At 36.1% G+C, this 12283-nt stretch overlaps 1 protein-coding gene across 2 annotated transcripts in view; it reads right to left on the bottom strand.

Moving 5' to 3' along the window:
* Positions 1 to 204: 204 nt before the first annotated feature.
* Positions 205 to 12283, bottom strand: part of LOC131076582 (uncharacterized) — a 136323-nt gene continuing 124244 nt past the window's right edge. The window contains exons 5-6 of one of the 2 annotated variants that reach the window (XM_058013838.2): positions 2186 to 2246; positions 205 to 1302 (exon numbers count right to left, since the gene is read on the bottom strand). In XM_058013838.2, the coding sequence (XP_057869821.2) occupies positions 655 to 1302; positions 2186 to 2246 (709 nt within the window). In that variant the 3' untranslated portion in view covers positions 205 to 654. Of the gene's footprint in view, positions 1306 to 2185; positions 2247 to 12283 lie in introns of both variants that reach the window. The other variant, XM_058013837.2, reaches the window with a different exon arrangement.

Below are 12283 nucleotides of genomic sequence, written 5' to 3'. Positions count from 1 at the left end.
AGGCAAAATTTGGAAGCAAGTAGCATGGTGGAAGACTGGAATTGAACAAAATGTTTTTCAGAGACCTTTTTAAAAGTCCAGACCAACCATAGCAATCGACAGTTACCAAATTTACAGATAAAGGCAAGGATTTCTCACTATAACTTATAACTGATAAACAGGGTCAAGTGAATACTAACTCAGATATAGTAAATAAAAGAAGCATAAAGACAAAGGAAAAACATATATGAGATGCAAAATTAAAATGATTGTTAACCTTCCATCAAATGTAATATTCCACCATTCATCATGGAGGGGATAACCATTCTGTTCACAATTAAGAAGCTGAAGAAGAACCCAAAAATTACATGTAAAATCCTGAGTTCTCTCTAATCCTTAGTCAGAACTGTTAGATTTGTTGCTTTTCTTATCTGATTTGCTTGAGCTGCTTTCTCTTCATTTTGTGATTCATCCAATTCACCCTCTTTTCTGAAAATATACCCAAAATCGCATTTTGGATCTCACTTTTCTATAAATATTTAATCCCATATCTGTTTTATTTATTTCAATTCTCTTTACTTTCTCAAAATGCTTTGTATCAAATTGTGATTCATTTTTTCTTTTGAGATTCATATTTTCTGAAGAACTAAAAATTACATGCAATATCTCATTGCTTTATAAATCCTTAGTCCCAAAACTGTTTGATATATTACTTTTCTCATCTGCTTCACTTGAGCTGCTTTCTGTGTCACTCTCTAGTTCATCTAAATCATCACTTTTCTTTCCCATTCCGGTATTTGCATTGGAAGCCGAGGAAGGAATAATATGTCTACTATAATATGGTTGTGAGGGATGAGACAAATAGTGCGAGGAAGGTTGAAATGCATGGTATCCAAATGGAGAGGATCGATAATGATTGGGAAGATAGGAGTTTGCATGATGCCATGCTGGCATTGGCAAATAGCTACCAGATGGACGTTGAGTAACATATGGAGGAAACATTGAAAATGGTCGAGGCATGGAAGACAAAGGTCCTGTCCCAGCAGCAATGGTTGTTATTATACCTGTAGTAGTAGAAGCTGATGCAGCTTGAATAAGTGGAGATGTTAGAGGAAGAGTAGCTCCCGAAGCAGTCAAAGTATGATGAAATGTCATCGGACTAAATTGTGCTGATGCCATGGAATTTTCAGAAACAGATGGAAAATACTGTGCCATATGTGATACAGGGGGCTTACTGAGGATCAGAGCATGGGATCTCTTCCTTGATGATTTTCCTGCTGCTGAAACAGCTCTTGCTGACACTGAAGCTGCAGTTGTCATAGCCTGCTGTAGAATCAAATACTTTGAGATTATTAACTCTTTGTCACAAAATATGGTGTCGACTACATTAGTAAAATTACAATCTTGTCCTTAGGAAATATACAAAAACTGAGTATTCATAATGTCCAGCGCATATATATCATAGATGATGATAAATGAATGACCCCTGAAACATCAGAATAATAGCTATCTACACATTATATTTGCCAAAAACAAAATCTTATGGGATGGACCCTATCCATGACATTCCCATCTTGAATTTTCATTTTTCCATAATCTAGATTTGCATTCACTGCCTCCAAGAAAGAAAAGGAATTCAAAGATTTGCAATGTCTATGATAAACACAAATGCTCACATAGGACTAGACCATGAAAGTGTTAGTTTGAACTTTGAAGCTACCACCCATATGCAACAAAGTACAAAACTAATCCCAAACTATTAACTATGTACATAAGTGAACACCTTGTTATTGACATATACTCCAATGTTTTAACTATGACAAGTGTAACAAATGTTGATTGTCTACGTATAGTCCATACAAAAATAGTTTCCCTCTCAGGTTCCCTCTCCATCTGCTAGTGATTGGCTTCTGAACCTAATACAGTGTTATCATGCTCCTTTAAAATATTCCTTGTATTTTGTTCTATGCTATATTTGATACAGCTTTCCTGTAATGCACTTAACAATCTTCAATTGAGTGAGACAGAAAAGAAGCATAGAAGTCTTTATGATGTAGTAGTTGAGATTTAAGTTACATATAGATGTTGGTTGTGGCATGCTTGAATTTTACAGGTGTAGTGTACATATATATGCAATTGAATATATATGAACTTGAAATTCAATAAAAAAATTAGGCTTATTATATCCTCTGTCAAAATATCTCACCAGTGGATAGAACATTGAATATGGATGGAACAGCTCCTCCCCTTGAGAATCCTCATCTGACCTACAAATTTTCATACATTACATGTAAATATGAAAATTAAAACTTGAACCAAGTAGAGAGTAGATTCTGATTTAGAATGTCAAAAAGAGAAAAATATCATGTAAATATGACATGAAGCTTCAATTTTTGTATGGCTTAATTATCAACACAGGATATTTGCGTTATCTAACCAGATTTGTTCTTTTCATAAAATTAGATTTGAGTAGGAACATCTGAAATCACGTCATCATGAATACATTGAGAAGAGGGATGCCTAAGGAGGAAGGAGAAATATCAAATATAAGTGTAATATCTGACCATATGAATAAATGCCATTAACCTTGACACAAAATTGACAAGAAACAATTTTAAAATCTGATTAATGTGTCAATTCTGGAATCAATTAAAAAACACCGTCCTTTAAGCATGCATGCTCCATTTATGGAGGTACATTGATTGCAAAAATGTTACATATGTATAGAATTCCTGCATATAGACTTTCAGTCTTTCAGATTACCAAGTGAACATGCATTAGTAACAAACTTATAAAAGTAAGAAAAGATGGAAATTAGCCATTCTCAGGAGATTTCAGAGGCAGTTTTCTTTTTATTCTATTCATACAAATATTGTCTTATTTATATTTTAAACATGCAACTTCTATTCAGGGAATGCTATTTTTGTATGATTCAATGGGGGAAGCAAGTTGCGGTGTAGTAGTTTTCCATTTTTACCATCTTTACTTTTTTATTTGGGCTCAATTATATCATCCCTGCTATTCAAATAATTAACCCTCACATTTGTTAATTTTGGATCTGCCATAATTTAAGTAGGAGTCATGCTGATACCTCTTTTGGAGATTTTCCACAACTGTTCATTAAAGTTTAGAGTCAATCTAACATGCAATGACATGAATTTCCATAAAATGTTTCTTTCAGCTCTACAAATTCAGATTTCTATTGAATCAAACACAGGTATGGTGATACTGGTAACTGCTCCAGTGTACATTCATAAGATAAATGAACTTGGGATTCCCCCAGTATGCCTTACCTGATAGAAAAGTAAGACCCGTGAAAAATCATTTTCTAATTCATCACTAGATTTATTACAGGAATATATTGTTCTATTTCATTGAAAGATATTTCTTGAGGAAAAATAATATCTTAAATAAAAAGACAACTGCCATAATTTAATCAATGTTGACAAATTTGAATACCCAATCTGAGCAATTTGACAAGAAACAAAAATACACGACATGCCTCTATGATGACTTATCAGAATTAATGTTTGAAGTTGAACAAACTAAGACAAATCTGAGCCATATGTTACAGTTACAATATCCTAACGAAAGGATCATAAACACAAACACTGATCCTTAGTCGAAACCATCTAAGTTACTAAACCAAGTATTGGTTCTGGTTTGATTTGTGAATTCAACCAGAAAAAAATTTGGGTGTTGGATTCATGGATTTGGCAGTAGAAAAAAATATAAAAATCATAAATATATACATATCTACAGCCTAAAACTAAGAATATACATGTATATAATAGATGGAAAATTAGGGTTTCACAAGTTATGCTTTGTAAACTAGGAAATGACCTAAATTTCACGTGCATTACATTAAAAGGGGGATGAACTCAATAGATCCAACCTCAATTCCATCAAGAAGAGGATTGAATGCTGATTGGAGTCATATTCCCCTTTTGTTTGAGTTGAAAATGTAATTGAAAAGATGTAACTTGAATGTCAAACCTAGGGTAAGAAGGTAAATGCATGAACTAACAATTAATATAAATACATATCATTAATATTAAAAATTAATTAAAATATATAACTATAAATATTTTAATACTAATAGATTTTTATTATTAATAATAACTATTTTTAAGATAGAAAAACATTATTTGAAATTTCCTTCTAATATTTGTGTAGAAGATTTGATATCAGATTGTATTTGTGCATTGCCCATATTTTCAATGCAATATAAATCAAGTGCTGCTGGTTCGAATCTCAGTTGTGTTTGCATGTTATTTATTTCATACTTTGTTCAGTTGTTGTCACTTATGCTAGCCATACCAAAAATATTTATCCATTGTTGAAGATTACTGTGCATCTTTCTATTAGTGTCATTCTTCCCCAAAAAGGCCATACTGGTTATGGAACAAATAGAGCGGCCAAACAATTGGCTAGACCATTTGCAGAACTAGATGCCATTGTACCAGGGACTCAGGTATAGTCCAGCAAGTCAGATTAGCTGATGATATATATGTTGTCGATTGCCTACAACATTATGACTATACCCAGAGCTTATAGCTACCAGGCAAATTGAGCCATCTCTGTCAAGCCATACACACTAGAGATTTCTGGTAGTTCAATCAGCCATATAACATCAACTAGTCATCCTACAGTCAACAATATTAATTTCATTATTTAGTTGTACTATACAACAAGTGCAAGGACTGTTATCATATTTTGCAGTTTCTAGTAGTTGTAGGGCCTCAGATTAATCCCATTTGTTGTTGCATTTAATGTTTATATTTTCCATTTAATCATTCTGTACAGCAGGAAATAAGATTATTATTAAAAATGTAGTTTCCAGATTCCATAAATTCATTATAACAAGCTCTACCAGTAGCATATAGTTCTTGTTAAAATGTGTGAATAGCATGTTTGATTGATTAGCTCCATCTGAGTTGATTCTTATTTGTTCTGTATTGATGTGATTTAACTCCATTGTGTAATACAATTTGGAATAAGGTTTGAATGGTGTCATCAATCCAATAATATTAAATCATTGAAATAGTTCTTTGATTAGCAAAGATACATTAATTGGCTTGCTAATTCATAAGGAAGTGGTCCACTGACACTTGTTCACCGTATGCTCTCACCTTGCCCCAACGTGAACCTAGTGACCAAAAAGTGGCAAATTCCTGGCACATGCCTTGTCAAGAAACACCAATTCTAAGTCATGAACTTGCTAGCCTACAGGGAACCTAACATTTTGATGTAGATAATAGCACCCACATTTCAATGACAAAAAGGTATCAAAGATAGAAAAATGAAGACATTTCAAGAATCCTTATCAGAAATGTTACGAACTTTACAAAATATGAATAAGGAATAAATCCTTTCATTGTTCCAGTGAAATAAAGGGACAAAGTAGTATAAGGAAGATCGTCTACAAATAAACAATCAATTGTCTAACCCACACCTAATCTTTCCTAGCCAAAGTTCTTATGAAAAGAAGAACCACCTTGGATTGGAAAGTAGAGTCAAAATATAGATGACGTCAAAGCTTGTTGGAATCAAGGTTAACCCACCAAAAATAGGAAATGGGCTTTTGGTCCGAAGAAATGAATTTATTCAAAATAGGACATTACAACTTCTCCCCTACAAAACACCTTATCAAGTACCCAAGGCTCTTGTTGACCACCTCTATTTGTCCATCCATCTATGGATGGCAAGCTGAGCCAAATTGAAGCCTAGTGCCTTGTTTATTGCACTACAAAAATCAAGTCATGGCTGCTACATATTCTTGGTAGTACAAGAACAAAGTTCATTCTTAGGTGTTCCCATGGCTTCTTCATACCAACAATTACTAGTATAGTTCTGCATTCTAGCTTCTTCCTTTCACTAGTTGACAAACCTTGCATTGTTACACAAACTTTTTGACATTTGTCCGTGATCTTGTCTAGGTCTAAGTGACCATGTAATCCTCCACTATGATTTATCCTCGTGAGGTTTTCATGCATGGACCCTTTGGTATGCACATCTACATACCCCTCAACAGCAATCCATCCTACAACTCTTATTTGTCCACTTTACCTGATTCATTTGTTGTAACCCAACTTCCACCTTTCATGCCTCTTGAAAATCCTCATCCTGCACATAATTTTTCCTACAGTGTGAATATCTTTGACCACCCTCATGCACACTTCTCTCGACAAAGTGCATCTCTAACCTAGCACATCTAGTACTTTGTTTGACTTACTACTGTTCTTGAGTATAAAATGTGTAACTCTGCAGGTACTTGATCCGCTTCATGTGTCTCTAATTTAACTTATGCTAGTTGTTGATAATTTGCAATGCTTAATGGTTCGTATATTGTATGAACTCATCAGGTAGTAGACAGTCCCTCCATTTTCTCAATACTTGCACTACTGCATAAAACTCTTTGCCATTTCTCTTCACACAACTTTTGAGACACCTATCTTATGTGCATAAGGTGCTCTTCCTAGATCTTACTAAAAAAGAAAGATATCATCCAAATAAGAGATGAGTTGAGTGCCTTGTTCTTTAGCCTCGTGAAGGTTCTTAATATGTTTTTCAATTCAAAGGGCATAACCAGCCACTTCTACAACCTGTTTTTGATTTTAGTGTTCATCTTTCATTCATTGCCTTGATTCTAATATAGCGATAGCCACTCTTCAAATCTATCTTGGTGAAATATTTTACTCCACTAAGGTTGTCCATCTAGTCATCCATATGTGGTAATGTAAAACAATATTTGATGGATATCTTGTCTATCACTCTTTTGTTGATGCACTTTCTCCACTTTCCATCCTTCAATGCTAACATGGTAGGTACTATGCATAGGCTCAAACACTCTCTAACTAGTCCCTTTTCAAGTAACCCCTCCACTTGTCTTCTTATCTCCTCACTCACTTGGCACATCATCCTATAAGATGCCTTATTTGGATGGCTTGATCCTAATATCAAGTATATGGCACAACTTATGTTGCATAAGTGGTAAACCACCTATCATCTCGCTCAACATATCATTCTTATACTCTTCCAATAACTCCTTTACCTCCTTCAATTCTCCTTTGTGCTCTCAATGTTCATTTTTATATTCATTTGTCCTATATTATCATCATTGCGTGTGCACCTCAACATTAGCACCATACACTCATTCTGTCTTCACTTCAAGAATTGCTTCCTTAATACTAGCAGCACTGTTGGGCTCCCTTCTACCTTTGTTCCCTAGTCCTTGAGTGGCACTAGTTTGTACCTGTTATCACCTTTATAGGGTGTAAATTCTTTCTAATCTATTACGTCATGTCCTCTCATCATATTGTCATGGTTGCCTAATAGGATGTAACAAAATTCCATTGGTATGATGTCACAAGTGACTTCACATTTGTATGTTATGATCTTGACTTCACCTTACATTGCTCATTCACTAACATCTTGTACCCTTTCAATAGCCATGACAACTTGTAAGGATTAGAGTGCACTTCCCTCCTCAACCCCAACTTTTCCACCAAATCAATTGAAACAAGATTGTCTATACTACCACAATTTATTATCATTTTGCAGCACTTACCTCTCAACTTACACATGGTCCTAAAGAAATATTTCCTCTATGTTGATGTTCTTCTCCTCTCCCTTGTTGATTTCAACAAGACATGTCACAAAACTAGCACTTCTCATTTGGGCCTCTCTGCACCAATGACTAATGCACTACCCTCCAAACTTCCTTCAACCACACGATTGCTTACTTCAGCCCTTTGCACTACGCTTTTCCATTGTGCCTATTTGTGTTCAAATTCTTGATGTCTCATATCTTTACATCAAAATCGTTCTTTTGGGAATCTTTTTCCTTGTCCTCACCCTCATTGACGAGAAAATTCTTTCCCACACAATGCACTTCCACTTCCTCTTGAAGTGCTTGCATCGCTCATGTGCATCTATGCTGACTTCTCCCTATCACTCTGCACATTACTTCCTCTCGTGCATGCAAAATTTCCTCTAGTCAGGACACTACTTCCTTGCCTTCTCCATATGCTTTCTTGAATCTTTAATGTGCATTGGTTAGCCTCCTCCACAATATTGCGCATCACCATCTTCAAATCATCCTGAATACTAAGCTGCAACCCATTCACATACTTTCCAATCTATTATGCACCTTCTTCTATGTGTCCTACCCAATAGTTAAGTGGTAAAACTCCTCTGTGTAGCTCTAAACACTTATCTCCTTTTGTCTTAGGCTCTATAGTTCCCTAAATAAGATCATCTCATAGTCCACTAGTAGCAACTTTGCTTCAACATGGTAACCATCCTCCTCCATGTGTGGATCATTTCCTCCTGTGTTCCCTCTCTCTATGGTTGTGATCCCTCCATAAATATGTGTTTCCCTTCAACTTGATACATGCAAAATCTTACCTTTCTTAGGTCCTTGACCACCTCATACTCAAAGCACTCCTCCAACTTTGTAACCCAATCCAACAACTAATTTAGGCACAAGTTTCCCATGTAACTTGGAATATCTACTTGTGGATCACTACGCAGTCTAGAGATGGCCCTCATCAATCTCCTGTCCACTGGATTTTCATTACCTTTTCCCATTGGTAACCCTAGTGCTTTATTGTCACAAAATTTTGCGTCCATCTATCTCTATTGTACATTCTCCATTTCTACCATTCTTGCTTAAAGATTTATTAGCAACTCTTCTAGTTCCACTATTCTATCTTAGTTTGCCATTTTTTCTCCCTTGTGCTTCTCGTAACCACTCGCTCCATTCCTTCTATTAGTGGTCTAAGCCATAGGTCCCAAATCCCGAAGGACTAGTAATCTCTAAGTGCCAAGAGTGTCAAACTTGAGAAGATTACCACAAACCTATCTTCAGGTTGGGCAACTAAGGACCAATGACTAAGGTGGGTAAGGCCTTCTTCATTTCTGGCTCTACAAGACCAAGGGGGTTTCCCTAAGATGTTGGGTTGATGATAGACAAATTGGAGACCTTAATGCAAACTATACTCGGTGCACAATGTATCCCAATACTGGTGTCACAATATACTTATGTGCTAGTTTGGGCACGTATAAGGACAAGCATCTTACAAACATATAGGCTGCCATACAAGCATCTAAGAATGCATTTTATGATAACCCCTTGTGTTGTCATGCATACTTAGAGATGTCAACAAAACATACTAAGCTACTAGAGCTCAAAGATGTTTGATTTAATGGATTTTGAGTGTGTTGAGGACTGTGAGAGAAAAAAAACAAGTCCAAACCAGTGCCTATATCCAGTTTGGGCAACAGAGTCTCTCAAATGACACAAAACATGTAACAACTGAAACCAAGGTGATATCTTAATCAAGATATCACAAAAGACTATGCTGTTCTAAACATACCAGCAAGCTAGGCACTACCAAAACATTCAGAACAACAATAGATAGTTGCAGACTATTAAATGAGTCTACTTATTAATCCATGCTGATGCAGAGGAAAGACATAAAACAATCCGACAGCAACCTAAGGTATTCAAATACCCATTCAAACCATCATTGATGAACTAAGCCTCTTTGGCTTTTCCCTCTTGACCACTTTCCCTATGGGCCATTCAAACTCTTCAATGGTACACATTTACTTGAGACACTTTAAACAGGTTCAATACACATCTTATAGACCTTTTGACCACTAGGCCAAGTTCCCTTCACAACTCTCAACAACAACTCTAAACATGAAGCAAGGTTCCTTTCGTGACATACTTTGGATCTGCACTATAGATGGTACAAAGAAATCATGCAATACAAAAATGATGCTTTATCTTTTAGACCAGGCCTACAAACTATTCACAGTCCACTTCCTCACATGTCCCATTAATTTGACAATGGATTTTGATCTGGTTAGACATAAACTTCTATATGCTGTCCTAGACTATCATACAACGGTCTATTTGGACTGTCACTGCACAATACATGTTAAATTCTCAAAAAGGGTCAATGGCTTCTTAGGACAGGTCTGTAAGGCCTTCCACACTTACACAACCTTCTCCAATCACAAAACCCACCAAAACACACAGAGTCACATTCAACATGTCCTCCACTATCTTGACAGTCTGATATACCAGGAAAATCAGACCTTCAAACACTCCAAAGCATGTGCACCATTAACCATCAGGCCTAAAGGCTTAGGGATATTGTAAAATACATATGTACAGACCTCTCCACGCATTTTGAGGGGTTTTCATTGGTGGAGAGCTGAGAAACACATTTTTTTGTGCTCACTGGTTACCCTAGGTAGGGTTACCAGTCTGAATAAAAATACAATAACTTCCTTAATACTTGATGAAATCAAATGAGACAAAAACCAAAATGGAGTAGATTCATAGTATTTTCACGCCCAATTGGTTTCAAATCATTTAATGAACCGTACAATCCATACCATTTTCTGCAACAGCCTGCAACTTCCAGAAAAAACAGTCTTATATGGCTGCCTATGGCAAAATGGCCATAACTTTCTCCAAACTCAATGAAAAACCACCAAACCAATTGAAAAATGAAAGGTGATTCACATGAGAACCTTTTCCAATCAGTCTCAGATCATGAAATGGAAAATAAAGTCCATACAAGATAAAATAGCAGCAAAAAAAGTGATAAATGTTCAGAAATTTGTGTTTTCCTTCACCAAAATCTCCAATACAAGTTCTCCCACATTCAACAACCCCTGGGGTCATGTGTACATGGCATATTTATGCTATTACAATCAGGTTTGCCCCTGCAACCGACCTCTAACTACCTTTTAACAACTTTTTAAAAAGTTGGCATTACAATGTAGAAGTTGTCATGACACCATTGACAACTTTTGAGCAACTTTTGACCAAATGACCCACAAACTTCCAAAGTGACTCCAAATGATCATTAATGGTCTAAAATGACCTTATTAACATGAAACAGCATAGAACAAGACAAAAACTCAAAATTTGACTCTTGGAGGCATGATAGGGTTGTGGGTGCTCCTGCACCACATGCACACACCCATACATCTCCTTTATCACCCTGAAAAGATATATTGCAAAATATTTACAAGAATTTTACAGTCATTTATCTGGATAACTAATCATAAACACATCAGAAAACATACACCATGCACATGGAGACACTCAATCAAGGTTGAATCTGCCATTAATCATCCTTTCTTCAATTGTTACATGCATTATTACAGATTCAGGACATGCCCAGATTGTTACAATTTCGTAATGTCTCTACCCAGAAATGGGGATTGAAACCCAACCACTTCCCATGGATAACTCTTTCTCTGTGGGCTTGCTACTACTCTCTCCTTTGTTATTTTCTTCTTTGTCATCTCCTTACCTTACACAGAAGCTATTTGTAAGTTTTTATTATTTGCATTGGGTGTCAAGGAGAACTAGGGCATGATGGTAGCAAGACACATTAACATCCATGCTATCAATCACATGCATACAATTGGGACATGAATTCAAATTTGATCGATCATAGAAAGCATGACTAGACGCATCCGTAGACCAATCAAATCTAGCATTGAAGTTTCCCAAGGTTTGAGCATATTGCAGGAGAAAACTGCCTGCAAAATATGCGGACTGCAAGATTGGTGAATTTTTCTAACAAATTGGTCCACAAGTAATAACTGTACTATGGGTACCATTTCAATCCATGAAAGTCGTAGTCAAAAATCATTTAAATTCCTTCTACGATGTTCTGAATTTGAAATCTTTCCATTGAAGGAGTTGTTGAGCCATTAATGGTGCTTGTCAATATGAAGAACAAGTTTTCAGGCATGTTAGCAGGGATCAGGCCTTGGCCATTCACTGTACCAAATAGAACAGCAATACAAATCAACCAGGAAGAAAAGAGCATTGGGACTCATGATCGGAACTGCATCATACAGTCTGCCTGCATAGAGAAAATAGGAACAATGGAAAGAAGCTCCTGACAAGCCGAGAGCCAAAAGATAGTACCTAGTCAAATTTTATGATTTTCACAATAAGGGAAAAATGACCAAGGTATGGAGGAAGGGAAAATACAGGACATGTAAGATTTCTCTAATCAGTTTTGAAATATAGACCATAAGGGGCACAAAATAAAAGGAAATTTGGACACACAAAATTTGAGGTGCCAGCACCTTCTACCCTACAATTCCTTTCTAGAAGGTGTGTTGTATTCTACTCATGCATGCCTCCATGGAAGACAAAATCTATTCACTACGACTATTAATTAACACCAATTGGTATCGCCCCTACCACTCATAGGCTAACCTTTAGCTGGGATACCAAATGATGCAGATGGGGTTTGGG

This window comes from Cryptomeria japonica, chromosome 10 (assembly GCF_030272615.1).
Source record: "Cryptomeria japonica chromosome 10, Sugi_1.0, whole genome shotgun sequence".
Lineage (NCBI taxonomy): Eukaryota > Viridiplantae > Streptophyta > Pinopsida > Cupressales > Cupressaceae > Cryptomeria > Cryptomeria japonica.
This window is presented reverse-complemented; position numbering and strand designations above follow the sequence as displayed.